At 36.9% G+C, this 23,341-nt stretch overlaps 1 protein-coding gene across 4 annotated transcripts in view; it reads right to left on the bottom strand.

Annotated features, from left to right (window-relative positions):
* The window catches only part of ATF2 (activating transcription factor 2), a 48,679-nt gene that overhangs the window by 3,338 nt on the left and 22,000 nt on the right, over positions 1 to 23,341 (bottom strand). For all 4 annotated transcript variants that reach the window (XM_054636822.2, XM_077181379.1, XM_054636815.2 and 1 more), the window contains 3 exons: positions 13,526 to 13,675; positions 11,521 to 11,727; positions 5,799 to 5,904 (listed from right to left, as the gene is read on the bottom strand). In XM_054636822.2, the coding sequence (XP_054492797.1) occupies positions 5,799 to 5,904; positions 11,521 to 11,727; positions 13,526 to 13,675 (463 nt within the window). The remainder of the gene's footprint in view (positions 1 to 5,798; positions 5,905 to 11,520; positions 11,728 to 13,525; positions 13,676 to 23,341) is intronic.

Genomic DNA, 23,341 nt, shown 5'->3' with positions numbered 1-23,341 from the left:
CAAAATTATCATGACTTAAAATGTCCCTCTTGCACAGACATTCTAGTCATGCTAAAATCATCCTTTTTTCCAGAGGTGCAGAAGTTAGCCAAGGTATTATGCAAACACTGCCAAACTAAAAGTTTGAGTTCAAAACTAAAAAACCAAGACCAGAAAATTATCCTAATGTTTTTCACTCAAAAACAGAAATACTAATGCTGAATTTTATTTTAACTTTTTTTCATCACTTTGTGCTACTAATGTTTGCAAGTACTTTTCACAGCAGTTTTATAAACAGACCAAAACCAGTATCCAGGTGGCATATTAGAAGTCCCTTTTCAACTACTACTGACTACCATGATACAAACATAGCCAGAAGCAGGCATGAACTATTGCTTGGGACAAAGCAATGGGACAAAGCTTGATCTTCTCTAGTCTTGTCTTTGCAATCTCTTTCAGATTTGCTTGAGACTGGCCTACAAGTTCAGAAGTGTCTCAGAGAAACAATGAGAAAGGATGACACTAACATGGGGACACAAGCAGTGCTGTGGTATCATGTCCTCATTTCCACAAAAAGCCAGGCTAACAGCAGCAACTAAAAGGAACATTAAGCGTGAAAAACCAATAGTGAAATAAAGTTTCTGTTTTACTGAGGTTTATATGACATGCTAGCTATGGGTAAGAAAATTTACTAACTTAGCAAGTCAAGAGCCCAGTATAAAGATCTTTGAGCAGCCCTATGCATACTAAGAACAAACTCCTCTTCAAAGCTTGAGGGCAACTGTTCTATTACTGACTGCTTCCAGAAAAGAATGGTAAGGTCAAAAAGGATGGGTAGGCAAGGAAACTGCTAATTTTTTTTTTTTTTCTCAGAAATACTGCGTACAGGAGCAAGGTGGCAATCTCTCCTACAACTCCACTAAAAAGAGCAAAGAGTAAAACATAATAGCTTGGAAGTTAGAATGCTCTTATCCACAAGGCCAACTGTTTTACAGATCCTGCACCTTTTCCAAAAGTCATTTGTGACCCTTAGGAGAGTTTGCCCATTCAAGAACAGAAAGAATATGAACAAGTATCAATTTAGTTAGAAGTATTCAACAGGATAGAATCTTTACCATACCTCCACAGCAAGACCTACAAGATCTCATGTAAAACAAGCAAGAAGGAACACATGCAAACTTTGTTAAAAATAGAAACCCTAGTGTGACTTGCTGAAATATACTCCATTACTAATTATGAGAGTAGCATATTTTTTCCTCAGACAGAATGAAATGGCAGCAAGTGGGATGACATGTATCAAATACAGTCTCTCTGCTGTAACACCTGCTTCTCTTCTTCAGAACTGCTGCTATTCTCCTATGAATCTCAATCTTCCTATCAGCTTCTTTTGCTGATTCCCAATGTCTGGGTTGTCCAAAACCTCCTCATTCTCAATAAAAAATGGTTAGTTTTAAATGCTACGAGCCAGAGACAAAGAAGAAGTTGAAGTACATCCCTATCTTTCAGCCAGGGAAGAAAGGTCTTCCACTGTTCTGTCTTCCTTAACACATTTCTGAACTCAAAAGAAATGTCTGTAATAATATCACAGTGGTAAAGAACATGAAAAAGTCCTGGTTTTCTGACTTTGATGGGTTCTGGAAGATCCTACAAGCAATGTGAGAAACAGTTAAAGGTACAGAGATAACCACCAATGTACAAGAGCAGTGTTCATATCATAGAGCAGATAAACAAACATGCTGTGCTGAAGACACAAAAGTATACAATTCAGGTATTTTCAGATGCCAGAGGGCAGAGAGGGGGAGCCTACAGCAGACAGGTGATTATATAAAACATAGAGCTAACACTAATTTATGATAATAAACTAGACTGGAAGCATAAATCCTTGCAATAACTACAGATCAATATTTAGAAATTAGGTGACACCCTAAAGAATAGCTATATGAATTTTTTTCAATGTCCTTCCTAATGTAGTCCTAACTTTACAGGAACAATGGCCAAAAACTGAAAACACCTCAATTTGAAGTATTAAAACCAAACAAGAAAATCTACTCAACGAATACAGAAGGTATGTAGAAGTCATCCTATTACAGAGATGGCTTGTTTTCTTAAGCCTGAAGACTCGGAATGAAGAACAAAGGCTTTTAGAAGAAGACAGAAAAGTCATACTTAAATTCTGACAGATTCTTTTTTTCTTTTTTTTCTTAGTTGACCAAAGAATTGCCAGGCACAGGACTGTGATTTCAAGAGTGTGACTGATACGTAACAGAATCATACTGTAGCTAACAATAAAAAAAAAAAAAAAAAAAAAAATTAAGATTTTTAATGGCTTCCCCTGCTTTGCCTCACATCAAGGAAAATGCACAGTCCAAATTAGAAATTAATTCAAAGAAATAATGTTTGCTGTATATTAGAGGGCTGAAAATTTACAGAACTATATCACATGAACTTTCCTGAAGGCTACATAGCTCCTAGACAGGCTGTGTCATGAGGAGCAAGCCACTATGGATATGGAATGCAATGTGGGCTAGATTGGGCTATAAAGAAGATTTAAAGAGCACCAAATCAGGCACAGACTTTTGAGGATCTACTAAAAAGTACCCTTTTCAAATAGCCAAACATTGCTGCTATTTGCTTCTTACCTACTGTGTTACCACCACAGTAAGCAATAGTTTACCAATTTGCTTACCAATAGCTTTCAGTAAGGTAAGCAAAGCGGGAGGGATTTCAGTCTTCAGAAGAAAAAACCCACCTACACCAAAACAGGAGTGAGTACACAAGCATTGATATGATCCTGAATTCCTTTCAGCCCCTGATAATCACTAACAAGAAAGAGGCCTCATGGTAATTCTCATCAGGCCATGCAGGGACTACAGAGGGACCTAAGCCTAGAAATGCTTTTTTCCAGGGAGTTGTCCTTTGTGAATATCCCCTGCAGGCACTGAAGAAGCATTGCCTGTCCAGAACAGGCTGCAGGAAAACACAGTGGTTTGAGAGGTTCAAATCATTCAAGGTCTGAAACTGGTTGGTCACCTTCTATCTTTCTTTTTAAAACTAGCTACAGAAAAAACATAAACTGCCCCATTCAACAGCCCCTACACTGCAGCCTCTATCTGTCTTCTTTTATACTCTGTTTTGAAAAAATGCTCTTGAATATTAAGATGTCCTTGTGAAAAATATCTTAAAAACTCTTTCTCCCTTAAAAAAAAAAAAACAAACTCTGAATACCACAGTACATTTTCTTCTCACTAGTTTTCACCTTTGTCCTAATACAAGCCCAGAAAAATCCTAACACAATACAGGGAGTATTGTAGAAGACTTTTAGAAATTATCTAGTATAAAAGATAACACGAAAAATAAATGAACAGCATCTAGGCATCTTGTATACAGAGCACTTTCCCAATCCACAGCTGAAGATGCACTCAGAACCAAAAGCATCCTTTTCTGGAAAATAAAAAAGTTTAAGCTGGCTGACTCAAAGTAAAATATCTATTTTTCTGGTTTCTCTGTCCTGATGACACCCTCTTTTAAAGCAGGCACAAGACTTTAAAATAAGGAAAACGTGATCCCAAAAACAATTTTAGAAGAAAGGGCTATGTGCACTGTCGTGCTTTTCACTTGGCCTGAGAAAAAAATGTGTTTGGGAAATACAAAACATTTAAAAAAATATGTAAAAGTAAAGGCCAAGTGATCGATTATTTGTTCCTATTTAAGGGCATAATGCATGAAAAGCCATCAAATTGTGGACTTGGCTGTTAAAATGTGGTCTATGCAGTGCACAGTAGTCAGCACTGCAGGAGCTCTTTAAGCCGGGGTCTTCAATTTCTTCCAGAGACAAGACTGTTAAACCACTCACTACATTTTTGAAGCAATTCCACTTTGATTATTTGATGAATGGAGTATGTTTATTTAAATACACTTTATAGGAATACCATTTTCATGAACACATTGACTGAAACAATTTTTTTCTCTCATAAACTGTACTGTGGATATGTCACTTAGCCAACATACTTTCCTTACAATATTCATGCAGAGATAATGTGACAAAATCCTTTCAGAGGAATGGCATTACAACTATCATTCATGTTAAGCTTTTACTTTCAACAGACTTTCCAAGAAACTGAGCTATGCTTCTAATTTCCTTGCGTAATACTATTTTCCTCTAAAATGTAGGCTTTTGCCACTGATTAGTATTTTAGGTCTGACTCATTTTGTATTCTTTACTGAATCAGATGCATAGTCCTTTACTGAGGGCTGAAAACAAGCACTACTAGAACAGGCCATTCACTAATCCTTCAACAAAGAAATCCTTGGCATGGAATCACTTTGACAGTTTATGACTTACGATGAAATATTTTACATCCCAATTCAGGAACATGAATCCTCAAAACATCAAAATTTAAAAAACCTATGGTTTGTTTTTTGTGTGGGGTTTTTTTTTTTGTTAAAAACCTTGCATGCATAATGCCATCCCCCTAGTAGCTTCTGTATGAAATTATGTTGTTCTGTCAGATGGGAGCCATAATGGCCTCATCCCTGCAGCAATCATTGTTAATATAAATCCCAAATGTATTTCTATACTGTTCCAATTTAGTCCAAGATGCTATTTTCTGTCTTGTCAAAATGACTGGAGATCAAAGGACCAAGATTTATAAGCTCAAAACTGACAAAATCAGTATTCTAAATATATATGGCAATACAGAGTTGCTAAATCTCCTGAATCTTTTAAATTAAAAAATATTGCCCATTCTGATGAAATTGCTTACAATGACTACAAGTAAAGATGGTGGCTATTAAGTTTTATCGCAAGCACCTGAGGATCTGTTTGCATGCAGTACAAAATGTTCCTTTATTCTCCTGAATTACTGACACTGGCAAATTAAAATGAAGTGGCTACATATGGCAGAAACAATCTTCACATTTACAAATATCTTGAAATATCACTAAATCATAAAAACGAAAGCTGTGGGTTATATATTATGAATGTTGCCTAATGCATTCCCAGCTCAGTTATTTGTAACAAATTTGTGTACAATGGACAAAATTGGCCATTTATTCTACAGCAGCAGCAGCTGGTTCTGGCACTGTGTATCACAGCCAAAAAGGAAGCTACAAGTCAGGAAAGCATAATTAACCTTTAAAATGCTGGAAGGATGAAAAGTAAATAGAACAACTTAAAATAAAAATACGGATTAGAAAATATTGGTATTGACAGTGTCAGTATCCTCCTCAATACTAGAACTGTCTTCAAAACTACCCTCTCTATATAAAAGAAGTAATTTAATGTATATATCAAAGCAAACTAGAAGACATTGTACAGTAGGAGCCATGAACCTGCATCTGATTATTTTAATGGCTTGACTGATCCTGGATGTTATGGTAAATGAGGACAGCTGTTATAGTTCTTCTACTGAAATCTCATTACAATGAAGGAAAAACACCCACAAGAACCTTTCACTGTATTAGGCTATGATAAAGTATAAAAAATGGTTTATCGTGTGCTCTTAATACTCTAATTATATTTTCCAAAGCAGGTGCAGTAACTGATAGTCCTTAAATGCTAATTATCATATGCATTCATTAAACCAACATAAACCTTTCAATGTTATGCAACAATTCAATTTTGACTTATACATATATTTTTAAATACCATGTAATATTTTCTGTCTTCCAATAACTTCAAGCTTATATAAAAAAAAACATCTTTAATGTAATATATATAATATTAGAACCGCACTTCTCAATTTTAATGCTCATTCAGTTCATTTTGGCAGTATTTCATTGATGCAGCCTCAGGCTATAGGTAATGGAACATTACTCACTATGATAGCCAGATTTCTTCTGCATGGCGGTTACAGGGCAATCTTTATGAGCCAGAAGAAGCTGTTTCAGCTGTGCCACTTCATTTCTCAGCAGGGTGACTTCATTCTAAAGGAGAAGAAAGTTATGTACTTTACCAGGCTCAAACTACACAGGTTTTGAAGGTAAGCATCAAGTTTTATAGGATTTTTCAGTTGTTCATTTAGGGGTAGCTGAAACACAAGCAATTTCAATTTGGTATATACTGCAAATATATATATATTTATTTTATCTTAGAAAATGCAAATATTAGCTGAAACTTGGCTAGCTTTGTTACATTTACTGGGAAATGCTTGGGTTTTTTAAAAAAATATAACATATGTTTTTCAGTTTGCAGATGCAGAGTCTACATATAGTCTCATTCACATGATCCAGCTACTGTGAGACTCTTCTGGAAGGTTTTGTGATGAATTCTAATCAGAGTAAACCTACATTTAGCTCCACAGATTTTAACAAATGTCACGGCCAGCATTAAAAAAAGGGAAAAATAGAAAAGAAAATCCAAAAAGCCAATGCAGAATAATTTTTTAGTGACTCTATTTACACTTGGACTTCAAAAAAGAAAATCTTATGTAGTGGAAAATAATTTAGCAAATATTGGTTGATCCCCAGACTGATTTTTATTTTGGCAGCCATACATAAACATAGTCTCAGAAGGAATCACTGATAATAATGACAAAATCCGGAGACGTCAGCTTGTGTCGCTAAAGCACAGTGCAATCTAAGAGACAGCACCTGCACAATCCAGTGCCTGGATTCATTTCCAGACTCTGCCTTTTCACTACTGCATGACCTTGAGCAAGGTCATTTCACTGCTTTGTGCTTCAACTTGGCCATTTGTAAACTGGAGAGCTGCAATACTTACCTTCCCTGGAAAGCAGCTTGGTGGCTAGAGATGAGGAGTGCTGTGTAACTGCATTGCATGTGACAATCCAAATTAAGAATGGTGTGGCATTTTGATGTCACATTGATGACCCATTTTTATAGAGTAGAAAAATATTTATGAATCAAATTATCTGTAATGCTTTGTGATCCCCGTATCTGGACACAATATGTGTTTTTCATGGGTTATTTTATTTTGAATATAAATCTTTTCTATTAACACTTGAAGTTACTTCAAATACAAGAACCTTTGCATATTATTGTAATATACCACACATGTGACATAATTATTTAGTAAATATTTATGTTTCTGCATTTAGAAGCAAGTTAAAGAAAAAAACAAACAGCAGAGGGAAACTAGATGGCATCTGAAATTATCTGCAAAATAAACTACAACAAAGTCAACCTATTTACTTGCAAGCAAGAAATAAGGCAATGCAGCCAGAGATGAGATGAATTACAAGTTAAAGGATTCCAAAAGAAAACAATTCTTCCAGAACAGAACTTATTAGGTTTAATTACACTAAGTAACTAAAATATCAGACTGTTCAAAGAAAAGCTCCTCTCTTGTGTTCCCTCTCTCTCCATTTAGAAGAACAAATTTTAAGCCTTTATACCTGCAAAATCCTCTTAAGGTCTCCTTTTCTATTCAGTCCTTTTATGCGTAGAATACCCTTTAGAAACTTTTTACTAAAAGCAAAAGCTGGAAGATGCCAAAAATGTGACTCCACAGACACTTGTAATGAAAGAAAAATGTGACGGCAAACAAAAAGGTTTGCAATGATAGAAACCCAACCAAAAGCCCCACAAATTCTCTACCAGCTGGCACTACATGTCCTGAAACCTCAGGCTGTTAAGAAAGCACAGGACTACTGCCTCCAGCTCTGTCTGCCCTTAGTTCACCATGTTATTTACTGAGGAGCCACAAATCTTGATATGCAGGCAGCTGCACAGAATTGACAGAGGTTGGGCAGAAAAAACCACACTGATGTAGTTTTGAGGCACCTGATGACCTACAGAAGCAACAGTGTCCAAGACTATGAAATATAGTTCTGCTAGTTCAAAGGAACTCTGGCAATCAGGAAAAGGTTTGCAGAAATTTTCTCTTATGCCTCCCACATTTTAAGGAAGAATTTTATATACAAACAGCACATGTAAGTATGAAGTTGCTGTTCATCTGTGGAAGTAAAATTTTATGTTTATGAAAAGTTTTTATAATACAGTTTATAGCTCAATGTCAGCTGTATCAAAAATATTAAGACCACTGCTAGTATAAATACAAAAAGCAATACATTATCTTATTAAAGCAAACTTGAAAAACATGGATCAGCATTCCTATATATAAAAGAGACTGAGGTAATTTCTAGAACAATGGTAGCTGTATATTCCATAACAACAACACTGGCGCTGACAGTACCACATACAACGCACACACCACTTGTGACACTAGAACAGAGTTCTGTCTGCTGGACACAGGGATGGGGAATGTTGCAGGAAGCAATCTATGGTTGCCATTTATGTATTACCAGTAAGAACCACTTCTAACTGGTAAAGGGGGCTGTTTAGAACCCATTCTTAAACATATTTGCTTGTGACAACAGCAAGTCCTTCCATCATTCAAAACATGTGAATGTGTGGTGGTCATTACATATGTGGTTAGCCTGTGGGAAACAGGCTACCAAGAAACACATAAAATAAACATTTTTAACAGGTGTCACGAACAAAGATTATTTCAGATTTTCACATTGGAAAGGTTCTCATCATCAGTGAGACAGAACCAAGTGCAGGCATCAACAACTGTTTAAAGAAGTATACAATATAGCTCACATGCTGTTGAGAAGAATTTGTATGTTCCTGCATTTCAAAATGTGCTAGCATGAGAAAGCAGGTTTCTGGAGGAAAGCATACTGACTTGTACCTGCACTCCATCCTTCAAAAGATGCCTTCCCTTCTGCATTCTTATGAAGGGAGGACACAGTGTATGACACATTCTTTTTTATCTGCCTATTCTTCCCTGTATCCAAAATGCAGATGTAATAGTGGGACCATGGGAACACATTAGCCCTTACCCAGCACGGTGTGGGACAACACTTGTGATATGTTATTACTCAAAGTATCATCAGAGGCAGGTAAATGTGACTTCTGGGGATAGGGGACTGCCTGTGGCTGAGTTAAACAGCATTCTTCCTGCTTCCTTTTTGGGCAACTTCCTCTGTGGGAAAGGATCTTTACTTATGGGCATACTTTCAAAATTTAGCCTTCCTAAACAGCTTCTGCAGCATCAGTACAAATCATCACTCAATTGCTGCTCACTGAAAACCCACTGGGACTTCATGAGGAAGACAGGCCATTCTTCTAGAGCTTCACCTTTTAAGATTATTAAAGCAACAGGGACCAAATACAGAACATGTAATGCACTTTGGCATCTGATTCTGCAATGTGGCTCAGCAGCCACTGTGAGCATGGTCAATACCTTCTTATACCCTGCAGGATTGTGCAAGGCACAGAGGCCACGCAAGGTGAGGACTAAAATTTAAGATCAAGAAACAAGTCAACAATAAATAGAAAACACAGTTCTCAAGAATCAAATCAGTAAATAACCTTCAAAATACTGGAAGCATGAAAAAAACTTACACAGCAGAATCTATAATAAAGGCAGCCTAACTAACCTATATATGTTACTGGTGATGTAATAGATGGAAATTTTCCTTTAAGCAAATATTTGAAAAATATTTGCAAACTTGAAAACAACCATGAAGTTACCTTCAAACATTTATAAGAAGAACTTGATAGAAGTTAATATACAGAAAAAAATAAATACATCAACCAAGTAAACCTCTTCAAAGTTCATACGTACTGTCACCAGCTTGCAGTCTTAAAGCCCTTCCCACTGCCATGGGAACCTCTGACACAGGCATTATGAGAAAGCCAGTAACAGCACTGAATGGAGTCAGAATTGTTACATGCAGAAATGCAATGCAGGTGTTCCACTATGAACCTGCTTTTGGAAATGTGACATCTTGGTAATTTCAGCTGGGCAGGCCACTTACACATTAAACTAAAAATGAACTACTAAACCTGCATTAAGGCAAAACTCCAAACTTATTAAATTTTCTATTAAATATAAAGTAAATAATCATGGGTCATTACTGCCCAATCTGCTGATCAGCTGTGTCAAGTTATTATTATGGAAGTATAGGATTGATTAATATTTTCACATAAAGCACAGTGTAATTATTTCTCTGATATCCAATTTTCTTTTCAAGTTTTTCTGTTCTTTACAGTTAACAGTTTTGCTTTTGGTAGACTGTAAGAAAATCTTTCTTGAATTCACTGTTACTGAATTAACACTTGTAAACATTTTGTTTATTGGACTTTTGTGATTTTTTTTTTTTGTTATAAAACTTGGCATATATATGTGAAAGACAGTTCACATGATACCAAACATCACTTTCACTAAAAAACTGATTTTTTTCATTCTCCTTCACTCCTTTCTTTGATTATTTAAGCTACAGTATGATTATGTAATTAATGGACTTAATTGAGGGCTGTGCATTAAATGAGTATGTCTAAAGACTGTGAACAGGTGTGAGAAGAATACATATTTGCAAGAAATTTAACTAATGCTTTTGCAGAGTGTCATGATTCTTGGAACACAGGAAACCATTTCACGGTGTGTGCTTAGGTAGGAATCTTTTACATTTCAGGGTCTGGGATGCTGAATATTTTTAAAGACACAAACATGAAGATGACTGATACAGTGTAACTTTGATTACATGATAAAAAATAACCTCAATATGCCCTACTTTCCTGTTGATCAAATTATGATGTTTTCTATACCAAACAGCAGGAGAGGTGAGTTTTCATAGGAAGATGATGATCTGTGAATTTGACTCAGTGAACAGCTCTGATGAAGAAAAACAAGTGACACTCAAACATATCAAAATAAGTCTCACCGCATTTTCTAAATGAATGCTTCTCAGTTTTTCCTTTCAGCAACTTTCAAAACAAATATTTTAGACTTTTTATTTTGAAAACAATAATTTCTGCCAATTTTTAATGTGCTGCTGGAAAACATTAGGAAAGTATGCTTTAATATTTAATAGCAGTTTAAACAAAAGGGTCATGGATTGTTTTACTGGGGAAAAGTACATTCACATGGTGACTTTCTGAGATCAGATGAGGTGGAAAAATGACCTGCAACATACACCGGCCCTACCCTCTTATATCACACTTCATCTCTACAGGATTTAGGTGTTGCTGGTTGAAATTTGCAATGCCACTGCTGTACCCATCCTGTGGGCAAAAGAGGCCCTCAGTATCCACTGATATCAACCTGGCACCTTTCACAAGCATTACATTGACTTTAAAGGAAAAAAAGTGAAGTTGAAAAGAACCAAAGGAAATAAGTCCAAAACTTACTCAAATAACCTGGGCCAGGATAAAAATAAAGAGCAAGATGTGTTCAAGGTAAGACTATTACTTTGCTCATAAGTGTTTATTCCAACACATCTTGTCATCTTAGTTTAGTATCATAGCCTGAAAGTTACTTCAAATGGAACGAAGGAGAGAAGGGTATGATCCTTAAATTTACATATCTTGAAATATGAGTATGTTTTCATCCTCTAATTTTACTGCTATATGCAACTAGTTCTGAATTTCAAGCCCGAGCTGAGCCACCAGTTATAAAACCATTTATATTTCCGATTTCATGCAAAGTTTTAAGCTCCACTGATCAAGGATCACTGAGTAAGAACAAAAAAAAAACCACTTCCTAATTTTTCCTTGAAATAAAAGGCATACCTGTAATTGGCCATTTAGTGAGCTCAGGTCCTCAGCTTTTTTCTCCAATGACTGCACCCAGACTTTCCGCTTCTGCCGGCACCTGGAAGCAGCAGCTCTGTTTCTCTCCAAGAACTTTCTCCTTTTCTCATCAGGGTCTTCATTGGCAGCTCTTCTTCGCCGACCGCCTGTATTTGGTGTCTGTGGCGTAGGCTGAGCTGGTGATGCCTGAAAACAACCATGATTTAACCTACAGCTCTGGTATAAACAGCCAGCACATCTTGAGAAAAGCATTCAGGGCATTTCTAAATACATGCAGGTGAAAGCTGTGCCCATTTAACTCTACAGTGATGTTTTTAAATCTTTTACCCATACTTACTTCTCCTGATCATCTTACATTATTAACATATTGCATCCAAAATAGCTTTCAAGCTACATTTAGTAGGAAATGAATTTTCTATTTTTGACTCTTCCCACACACCCAGCCACAACTGAAAAATGACACAATTGCTTATGCCCGCTACTCAGAAGCTGTTTGACAAATGCTGGCAGTGCTGAGACTCTCTGATCCCTGGATCTCCAGATAGCAATTTCCTATTCATTCATGTGTTCCCCACCACTGAGTAACAATTTTCCTTAATCTCCCCACATTACATGACAGTATCAAAAGACTTCAATATTTTAAATTATACATTATACTCATTTTACAGTTGTATACAGACCCTAAACAAAGATTTAATGTAACAATATAATGGGTCTTAAAATCCTTTAAAGAGATAAAATAGAACATAACTGTCCACATGACATTCAAAGGTGCATCTCCACATTCAGTCCTGCACAGCAAGAAAGTTTTATTTTTAAATTAAAAACTCCAAACATGTATCAGCTGGCATATAAATTTGGCATTAATTCTAAATAGCTAAGAATAAAAAAACCCTGGGAACTCAAATCAGTGTTTTAAGAATGAAACACTTACTATTTTTGATTAACACTAATTGTAAAATAACTCTAAGACAATCAAACAGCAATTTTCATCTTGAAAATTCTGCTATGTGATATTTTGAAAAATATTCTTTAGAAAACCTCAAGGCAGTATGGGGAAACAGCAGCTTTAAGAAAGAGATCTTTTTACGATGGGTCACTTTTTTCCCCTGTTCTGTTCCAAACATATTTGTTTTGATACATTATTTGATTTCACTGGCCAGGGTAAGAATCTGAGGCTTTCATTGCAGGTAAGTCCTGTCAATTCTGGGCCAGCTTTTATAAAATTAATATTATGCTATGAATTCTGAAAATATCTCTTTGAGATTTTTATAAGCAGTTTGAAAACACATTCCAAGAGGTTTTTAGAAACAGAACAGCTGCAATCCTCCAGGATTCACCAGGAAGTGTATCTTTCCTCCAGCAGCATGCCCAGTCTGACTTAGAGGTTTTGTCTTTTACTCCCCTGTTCTGATCTATCATCCCAAAAGGATAACAAAACACTCTTAAAACCAGAGCCCCCCTTCCAGAGCCTGAGATGATGAAGTACTCTTAATGACACAGATGAAACTCTTCCTGTGGCAGCCCAGAAAAGATCCTTCAAGCAAATTAACACAAGCATGATACCTAATGCAATAGAAAAATTTCTAAGCACACTTACGATACAAAAATATAATAAACATAAAAAGATGCAACAGAAACACAAAATAAAAACACTTATTTTTTCAAATATATATATATATATATTGACCAGCTGTAAAAATTTCAGCTATCACAGGATCTCCTAACAATGAACTTCAGAAATCAGGACTTGGTTCTAAATTTGAGCAGACAGCTACTACCTGTTTTGAAATCATCATCTTGGATAATAGATTTTAGAAGCATTTAAGAACATGTAAGACCTGTAAACATTTTACCTCTGTAGAGCTATTGATTAAAAGAGGAGTCTGTAATCTCTATTTTACAGACCAAGAGTATAGAAAAAATAGATGTATTTGCAAAATAAAAGGAGGAGGTAGGAGGCACATGCCCACTCCTGCCATACCGGTGTTTCAGTTGTTGAAGTTGCAGGCTGTTGGAGTGACTGTGGTCGTGGTTCCTCTGACTGAGTCCTAACCAACCCACTTGCATGTCCCTTGGCAGTATCTCCATTTGTTACCTGAGGGTGCTGCTGGGTCAAGGCTGCTTTCAATCTCTGAAAGCAGAAAATAAAGAAGAAAAAGAAAAGAAATATTCTATCATGCTAGCTTGAATGATTAATCATTTATATAAGCAGTTACTTCCACTTTGGAAACAGGAACTCCAACTCATAAAGAGGTGTTTCTTTTTACAGAGATATATACCTAAAAATGGGGTAAATATACCTAAAAATGGGGTAAATTTCTGCAATCATGGTAAGAGCAATGAGGTTTACATAAGATCCCAGGAAGGGAAGGATGGTAAACTGTATGGAGAAGTAAGCAGAAAGCCTCATCTGTAGTGAACTGTGCCCACAAACAGATGAGTGGAAGGCCATAAAGAGAAGGTGGTAGTACCAGAAGAGTAACGATGACACATGAAATAAAACAGGGAACAACCAGAACACAAGCATCTTTCCACTTGAAAAATTCTGGTGTTCTCTATCTCTATTCATTTTTAAATAGCTTGTTATGCCTCCACTAATTCATGGTCTTTACAAATACTCACCTCTGCAATCCTAAGGGTAATTAGATAAAAGCCAAGATCTTTGCTGAAAGAAACATCTAAACACTAAGAAGCTTCAGGTTATATGTAAAGATTATTTATGTAGAAATATACAAGATAACTACTACAGCATGCTACTTTGCAGTAAAATACTGCTAAAAGGTTTGATGTTCTTCCTTTACTGCAAACAGCCACTATGAAGAACAGTAATGTGCAAGTTCAGCTGTATATAATACACCCAAGAGTTACTGACAACCTGATGGATGATTTCAGAGCATTTTACTGACTGCCTGTTGAAAAACACTTCATTCAACTTTTGGTGAAATCTATTAAAACTGTAATATAATACATTCTATTTAAAATTATTTTTTAATCTTGAGTGATAAAGTGTCCAATTTCAGCAGATACAACTGCTTGTAATTCCAGATTCTTTCTTAAAATTCCATGAGTACTGTACAATTTATCATTAATTTTTTTTTTGTTTTACTGAAGAATTTACCTTACTAGAGAAATGGTGTGAGAAAATGTTTTTCTACTGAGTACCAGATTTTTTAAGAATCCAATACAAGTTTAAGAGAAGATTAATGACTTAAACACATAAGTTTGTGGAAATTCTGATATCTTGTAACATCATATTTTGAAACATGAACAAAGTGTCACCCACATACTAACATGACTAGGATATCTTAAGAATACTAGAGAGAGGCAGCATTTGGCCAGCTCAGAATAAACAGAAAACTTTGCACCTATTTATGTAGATATTCTCTATAAACTGTAGTATCCAATGTCTCCCAACAATTAAGTCAGTGAAATACAGTAACAGCTCTCTCTGACCTTCCATGGTGACAGGCTTTCCTGGATCCTATGCTACAATTAAAACAACAGACTGCAGATTACCTGTGTCAAAACTGCAAAATATTTTTATGTCTGAAATATGGCAAGTTACCATCAACTGCATGGATTTGGTAGCACATACCAAGCACCAGTAGGTATCCTAACTGGGGGCTACAAAGAGAACCAAGAAGCTCCAATCCTCCTCTACTGGCCTGCTATTAAGGAATCTTTAGCCAGTGACTTCTGTAGTAGGTCTGTTCTGTAGATTGCTGCGGACTGAATTAGCAGCACATTGCATCACTTAGGAACCATTCAAGTGCACATGAAAATTAGGAGTTAATCCCAACAGCTAAATGAGCTATTGTTCCTCACCTCATTTACTGTATCAACTTCCTAAATTTCCCAGAATAAAGAAGACACTTCAGACAATTACACAAACCAAATTTACTGCAGTTTCCAGTGCTCAAATTTAACAACAAAAATTTAGGATAGCCGCAAGCATTAGATCAGGATAATAAAAAAAATTCAGATAATATGTCCACAACTTTTAGTATATTTACAGCATTCTGAAAGCCCTTAGATAGTTAACACTTTAATTAAACTCAAGAATTGACTTGTACCTTCCTAATTCTCCTTGGAAAAACAAGCTTACAAAAACATTTCAGTCCCTGTCTCCAGCAGGCCTAAGGATTTTCTAAATGTCTAACTAAAATTACTAAAACCAAACTCTATGATCTACCTGCAACAACTGCAAGGTTGATGGCTGATGATTCCTCTCTCTCTTTAAGTAATCCTGGGGTCTGAATTGTAAAATCTTCTACACAACCACTACCAGGACTACTAGGGAAACACATCACATCCAAGTCAGTTTTTAAAATAATGGTTTTCTAAAGAAACTAGCAAGTATTTAATACGAATACGACAATAACTTTTCTGTATGTTATTAAGGTAAGATTTTTTGCAGTGTATTTTCATTTATGACTTGAATAACTTTAGAAGTATTTATTTTATCATAACTTGCTGTTAGGCAGGATGTGACAAATTTTCATCAGTCCTAATCAAGAGAGCAGTGAAAGTACAAATCAGTTAAAGGGTATGCTCTCTTCTACTTCAAGCTGTCATACTAGGAGAGATTTCAAAGCTACCATCTCAAAAATGACGTGTATTGGGTTTGCATGGCAACTGATGAGTTTGCACTGGGATGTGCAAACGAAGTTGGACTTTACTTATTGTAATGCCAACATTTAAACATTATATCCTGTAAATTCATAAGTAAACAAACTCCTTTTGAGTATTACATTGTTAAATGTAATGTACTACGAAAACACAAATAGGAAATAATTAGATTTAATCTCAAATGACAATGTTTGAAAATTGAAATTAAAGTAGTTGGGAATAAATAATCCACAAATGCAGGCACATAGTGAAAATCTGAAGAATATTTACAGATTTTCACAAGGAGATTTCCAGCTTGTGTGTTTAATAAGTTTCATATTTTAAAAGGTAATGCTGGAGTAAAATACTGTATGGGTGTTGTGCTTCTTGTGAGAGTTACCCCAAATTCAATGAGAATCTCATTTTTAACAATCAAGAATACAGATACATATATTAGAATAAATGCATATACGCATTTTTATGTGGAAAAACTTGATGACAACCGAGGTTTTTGGTATTATTTGGTTATAGGTGAACTAACCAGATAGGTCAATAGCTTTTAAAATCTTGATTAGCAAGGTTTTATCATTCATGTATATCCCTGAAAACAAATCCTCACCACATCTGTCAAAATTTGGTAGGACTGGATCATTCCATCAAGAGCTCACAGAAACAAGATAATATACTCCAGAAACAATTTGTGAAAAACTCAGATCCATATTTCATATCTGCCACAAAAGCTCATCAGAGTAATAACCCTCCTTCTCCTGGGTGTTATCCTACCATCTGCTCCTCTATTACTTATCTTTATTTTGCAACTAATTAACAGCATAATCTTCTAAATTCAGCAAGTTAATTATCATTATTGTGGTCTTTGCAGCATCATCAGTCCTTATGAAGTCTTGTCTCTCCACCCCCAGAGAACATATGAAAATGAAGTAGGTTGTGAGAGGGTCTGTTTCTTTAGAGTAGGCTCATTAGGTGTTTGCTGATTAGCTCGGCATGCAGAGAGACAGGTCAGAAGAATTCTGCTGAACACAAGGTCCCATGCCGGGCTGCAGCAAGTTAATGTTGGTTTCTGAACACTTGCCAAGCTGCCCTCTGTCACTTCTCAGTAGAAACCTCCTGCAAAAAGTCTACTGGTTGCCTACTGAGTGCAAGGTATTTTTTATATTGTGACAAAAAGTTTTGCATGGGAAGGAGGAGACAGAGGGAAACATTCCATATTAAAGCGATTTTGAAATTCTTCAGAAACTTCTGCAATCCATGCTGAAGAGTCTGAATGCTAAGTTTGCACCCACAAGCTGCACACTCAAAAAGGATGTTCTACAGCTGCAACTCAAGGCTCATGTTCCATACACAGAAATCATACAATTACAGATCTTCTCATAAGAACGTCAGAAGCAATTCTACAGTTATTTAAAATCATGCATCCTTATCTTAGTGAGGAAGTTTTTTGGGGGTGTTAAGCTTTTTGGCTTTTTTTAAAGACAGTTATTGGATCTACTTCTAAGCCTAAAAATACCACAAAACTGACATACATATGATTTTACTTAAGTAAGTGAAAGTTAGTTTCTTTAGCACACTGACAAACATGGAATCATGTCAGAAAAACTGACAATTTATATTAAGTGTGCCACAGAAATCTGAAACTCATTTTTACTCCTACTGAATGTCATTCTTAGTATAAGATGTAAGAATATTTCCAAAATTGTAGCAGTAAAAGACAAAGTTGAGTCTGAATAAAATCTCTAGTCATTTTGTACTTCAGTTCTGCAAGCAGGAGAGAAAAAGGATCCAAGAATATTCAAAACTATACTAACAGTGCCTTTCACAGCTGTGAATGGACCAGCTCTGTTCACTACAATAAATTCAATACTGAGGCAATAAAATTAAAATGCAATCTGATTTCATGCAATTCTTTCACAGCACTGGAACACATCAAGCACTGTATATGTTTCTGTAGTGAAAGAGATCCTAAGACTGTGCTTAATGCACTCTTTCACTTAATGTCAACATGTCAACTGTTTCAGCTGAGAGTCTCTTGCAAGAATGCCACCAGTCATAAGGATTTGGCTCACTGCACATACAGTTTTTAAATTTTTGTCCGTCATCACTTTTATGTATTCCTTTTTTTAATGACTATTTTTTCTTCCCAGTTATTAGTCCTTGCAGTTGGTATACATTTTTCTATCTGCTATTTCACTTAGTGAACCTGTTCCCACATACAACTGCTCCTCTATGAAATTCATACAATCATTTAATGTCAGGCAACTTGACCAGTAAGCAGAGAAAAGAGCATTTCAGCAAAGAACAAACAGAGTTTGAGAGGTGACATCTCAGTAAGTTGCTTCGCATCAATAATCAAAACTGCCACGCTGAAGGAGTTTGACACTTCAGACTGAAAACTTTATTGAACATAGAAATAAATACACAGCTTTGATTATTATGCATTAAACTTGGACACCCCTAATAAAAAAATCCTTTCAAATGCTGTAAGAGAGACCATTTGCAAAAATAAAAGTCTCCAAAAGTTGTCCACTGTGGGAAAAAATTCTCAGCAAGTGCCTCAGTTCCTTTATCCTTAAAGGGCTGTACGACTTCCAGGACAGCTAAAGAAAAATTTTAACTATGCTATAGGAAGGCATCCAATGTCCACTACCAAAGACATCTCCTGCCAGTTATTTTAAGTTTTAGATTTTGGAAATGAAAATATCAATTTGTTTACTAAAGTTCATTCATGAAATTATAAAGAAGAAATACACTTCTTCTTTGTACAATTTGGCAACTTGTAAGGGAACAACAGGTATTCATCAAAATAAAAAGTTGTTCTTCTCATGTTAATTCAAATACAGAAATGAAGTTATCTAAATTCATATTTAAATTTCAGAGCATTAGGAAAGAAGCACTGCAATCTCTAATTTGACTTTTATCAATCTCACATTCACTTAAAAAAAAAGTCTATACAACAGTAGGCTTTTGTAAGCAAGTAAGAGTGAAATGAATGAGGAATGTAATCAGAGCCCAAAGTTATTTTCTTACTATAAACTTCTAAAATGTGTTAGCTCCTTGAAATATGCGGAAATAGCCTCTGCAAAGAAAGGCACAAAGCACAAAAGAAAGTGGTTTGTGGCAGGTATTTCATCCAAAACACAGAGCTGTACCTTCTACACAGGACAGCTCCAGATCTGATAACAATGCAACAATGTGATTCTATTTCACATTAAATTTACTACAACCAGTTTTTCAGGAATTTTACTCAACTTCTGAAGTTATTAGATCTGTGTCAACTTAGAATACCTTGAAGTAGTATTGTGGTATGATAGCAGAAAATGCCAAACACCATAATAGCAAGTATGGTCCTTCAATACAGGAGAGGTTCAAACAACTACTGCCAACACCAGATATGATAAAACCCTTTGGAGATATAAATAAACCATGTTAACTTTCCAAACTCTGCATCCCATACAATACAAAGCTTACTTAAATACCCAAGGAAGTTAGGGAAGTTAGTTAGGAATCTATTCCTGCATGGTTTTTTATTTTTGCTACATATTCTACTCTTACATTTTATAATGCAATACAAAAATTCCATGAGATTGCAAGGTCCATCTATAAAGAACAACAAAAACTTTCCTCAAATAATAAGTAAGAAACAAAGCAGCAGCCAAAACAATTCAAATATCTATACTCCTGGGAATGCTGTGAAAGGAACATCACAGCTTCAACCCTTCATCTGGCTTTTTGTTCAAAATACACTAAGAATACTATGCTGACAGACTTTGTAGGTTCATAAAATTGTTTAGGCTATAAAAGACCTTTAAGATCAAGTCTGACCATTAAGCCAGAACTGCCAAGTCCACCACTAAATCAGGGCCCTAAATGTCACATCTCCATGTCATTTAAACACTTTCAGGGATGGTGACTTCACCACTTCCCTGGGCACCCTGTTTAATACTTGACAACCCTTTCAAAGAATAAATTTTTCCTAAAAGTCCAATCTAAACCTTCCCTGGTGCAACTTGAGGCAGTTTTCTCTCATTCTATCAGTTGCTGTTTAGAAGAGGCTGAGTCCTACCTGGCTACACCCTCCTTTCAGGTAGCTGTACAGAGCATGGAGATCCCCCTTGAGCTTCCTTTTCTCCTGGCTAAACAGCTCCAGCCCCCTCAGTCACTCTTCAAAGGACTTTCTCTCTAGACCCTTCACCTGCTCCCCTGCCCTTCTCTGGACATGCTCCAGCACCTCAATGTCTGTCTTGCAGCGAGGGGCCCAGAACTGAACACGGAACCCGAGGTGTGTCTGCACCAGTGCCGAGTACAGGGGAACAGCCCCTGCCCTGGTGCTGCTTGTCACTATTGCTGATTCTGATACAAGCCAGGATGCCACTGGCTTTCTAGGCCACCTGGCCACTGCTGGCTCATGTTAAGTTGGCTGCTGACCAGCACACCCAGGTCCTGTCCCAACAAGCAGCTTTCCAGCCACCCTGCCCACAGCCTGTAGCGCTGCCTGGGGTTGCTGTGATCCAAGAGCAGGACCCAGCACTTTGCCATGTAGAACCTCATACAAATGGCCTCAGCCCACTGATTCAGCCTATCCAGTTCCCTCTGCAGAGCTTTCCTACCCTTCTGCACACCAAAACTTTTGCCCAGCTTGGTGCCATCTGCAAACTGACTGAGGGAGCACCCCATTCCCCTGTCCTGACCACTGATAAAGATACTACATAGAACTGGCCCCAACACTGAGCCCTAGGAAACACTGCTTGCAACTGGCCACCAATTGGATTTAACTCCATTTACCACCACTTTTTGGACTCAGTCATCCAGCCAGTGCTTTTACCCAGCAGACTGCATCTGTCTAAGCCATGAGCAGTTTCCCCAGGAGAATGCTGTGGCAAACAGTGTCAAAGCCTTTAGTAAAGTCCATGTAGACAACACTGACAGCATTTTCCTCATCCACCATAAGTAGGTCACCTTGTCACAGAAGCCAAGCAGGTCAGTCAAGCAGTCTGCCTGTCAGAGACCCATGCTGGCTGGATCTGATCCTGCCTGTTCTGTGTGTGCTATGATGATCAAGACCATCTGCTCCATGACCTTCCTCAGTGCAGAGGTCAAGCTGAGAGGCCTGCAGTTCCTTGGATCCTCCTTCCAGCTCCTCCTGAAGATGAGCATCACATTTACCTCCAGTCACCTGAGACCTCCCCAGTTAGCCAGGGCTGCTGGTAATTGATGTAAAGTGGCTGTACTGAGTTTCTCCCCTAGCTCCCTCAGTACCCTAGGGATCCGATCTAGTCCCATAACCTTCTGTGTGTCTTAGGGCTGTAGCAGGTTGGACTAGAGAGGCTTTGCTCTCCTCCACAGCTGTCTTCCAGCTCAAGGTGCTGGGTACCCAGAGAGGAACTAGTCTTACTAATAAAGACTGAAGCAAAAAAAGGCATGAAGTACTTCTGCTTTTTCCTCATTCTTGGCCTCTATGCTTCCCCCCGTATCCAATAAAGGATGGAGATTCTCCTTGGACCTCCTTTTTTTGCTGATATACTTAGAGAAATATATTTAATTATCTTCTACAAAGTAACCAGATTAAGTTTTACCTGGGCTTTGGCCCTGCATAACTTCACAAGATCCATGTAGTCCCGAGTTGCCAGCCGCTCCTCCCACAGGTCACACACTTCCCTTTTTCTCCTGTGTTCCAGCCAAGGCTCTCTGTTCAGCCAGGCCAACCCTCACTGCTGGCTCATCTTTCAGCATGTGGAGACAGCCCACTCCTGCACCTTTAAGATTTACTTCTGAAACCATGTCCTGGACTCCTCTGCCCTTCAGAACTGCCTCCCAACATGAAGGAGAAATGTGGCCACAATAGGCAAAAGGACACAGGGCATGTTCCCAGAGTTCAGCTAACTTAACCATACCAATAAATCCACAAATTGCAGTATACCATTAATACATGAAGCATACAGTGTTCATTTATTAAATTTCAGTGTATTAGCTTATTTTTCAATATTAAATGTGAACTATTAACGAAATGAAAAGTGAGCTGTAAAACTAAATATTGTCTTCTGTTGGCATAACCAGGAACACAAGTGAAAAATAAACCTGCTCTGCAGACCTTCAGAGAATTTAGTATGCAGCAAGCAAAATTATTTTAAAGAGAGACATGAAAAAAAGGGTTTGATATCACAAAGATTTGAATTTAAAAATTAAATTGAACTTTGCAGTTAATAAACCATCACGTATCTGCCAACAATGCATCCCATGGCACAGTGCATTAGTCTTACTCTTGGAGGCTTTTCTACATAAACATTAAGTTTCTCATTAAATTGCTTTTACTTTCAGGGGGATAAGAAATTAGGTTTTTTATTTTTGTGAATAGGCACTATATAAAAGTAAATGAGCACAAGAAATATACATAATTCTGATATTCTTGAATTCTGCTCATGCTTCATGTTAAGCAACAAGGAAAGGAAATACTGCAAATACCCTTTTTACAGTCTCACTTAAAAAAAAGATAAGCAATCACTGAAGTGCATATATTAGCTAAATTGTAACGAGAAGGCTAATGAGACTGTTAAATTTTAAGTCTAATGATCTTTGTTTTCCTTTGCATTTGAGTGATTGCTTCTTCCAATGTGAGATCAAAGTCTTCACCACACACATGTATTTCCTCTCTGCCTTTAAATCATTCTAAGAGAAAATCACTCAGCAATACACTTAAAAACCTAATTTCTTGCCCATCTAAAAAATTATTTGGAACCAATTCCTCCTGGATTTCCAACAGAATTCAGAGCGGAGTCTCCTGACTCTAAAACATGTCCAGTTTCGGAGAAAACAGTTCTTGCTTTCACTTGTTTTACATTCTTCTCTCCTGGATTTAAGGTAAATTAATTTTGTAAGAGCTGGTTACATTTAAGTATTTTCTGAGGTATTAAAAGATTCCTTTTCCCATTCCCAGGGAAACAAGGATGCACAAAAACAGACCTCCTTCCCTTATATCCTCCTCTGTACTATTTCAGAAGTCATTGTGCTCAGCAGAGCAGGGAAATGAAGGAAGACCTGAGAGCATTAGGCAGAGTCAGTGCACCTCTCCACGGCAGTTTCACTATTTGGTGAATGTGGTCTAGGTGTGCTCACTCTATGGGAATCCCTTTACTCCAGAAAAACCAGACTCACTGTTTCTCATACTGTGGCTTGAGAA

This window comes from Agelaius phoeniceus, chromosome 7 (genome assembly GCF_051311805.1).
Source record: "Agelaius phoeniceus isolate bAgePho1 chromosome 7, bAgePho1.hap1, whole genome shotgun sequence".
Classification (NCBI taxonomy): Eukaryota; Metazoa; Chordata; class Aves; order Passeriformes; family Icteridae; genus Agelaius; species Agelaius phoeniceus.
Note: the sequence above shows the minus strand (reverse complement) of the source record. Positions and strands in the feature narration are given on the sequence as shown.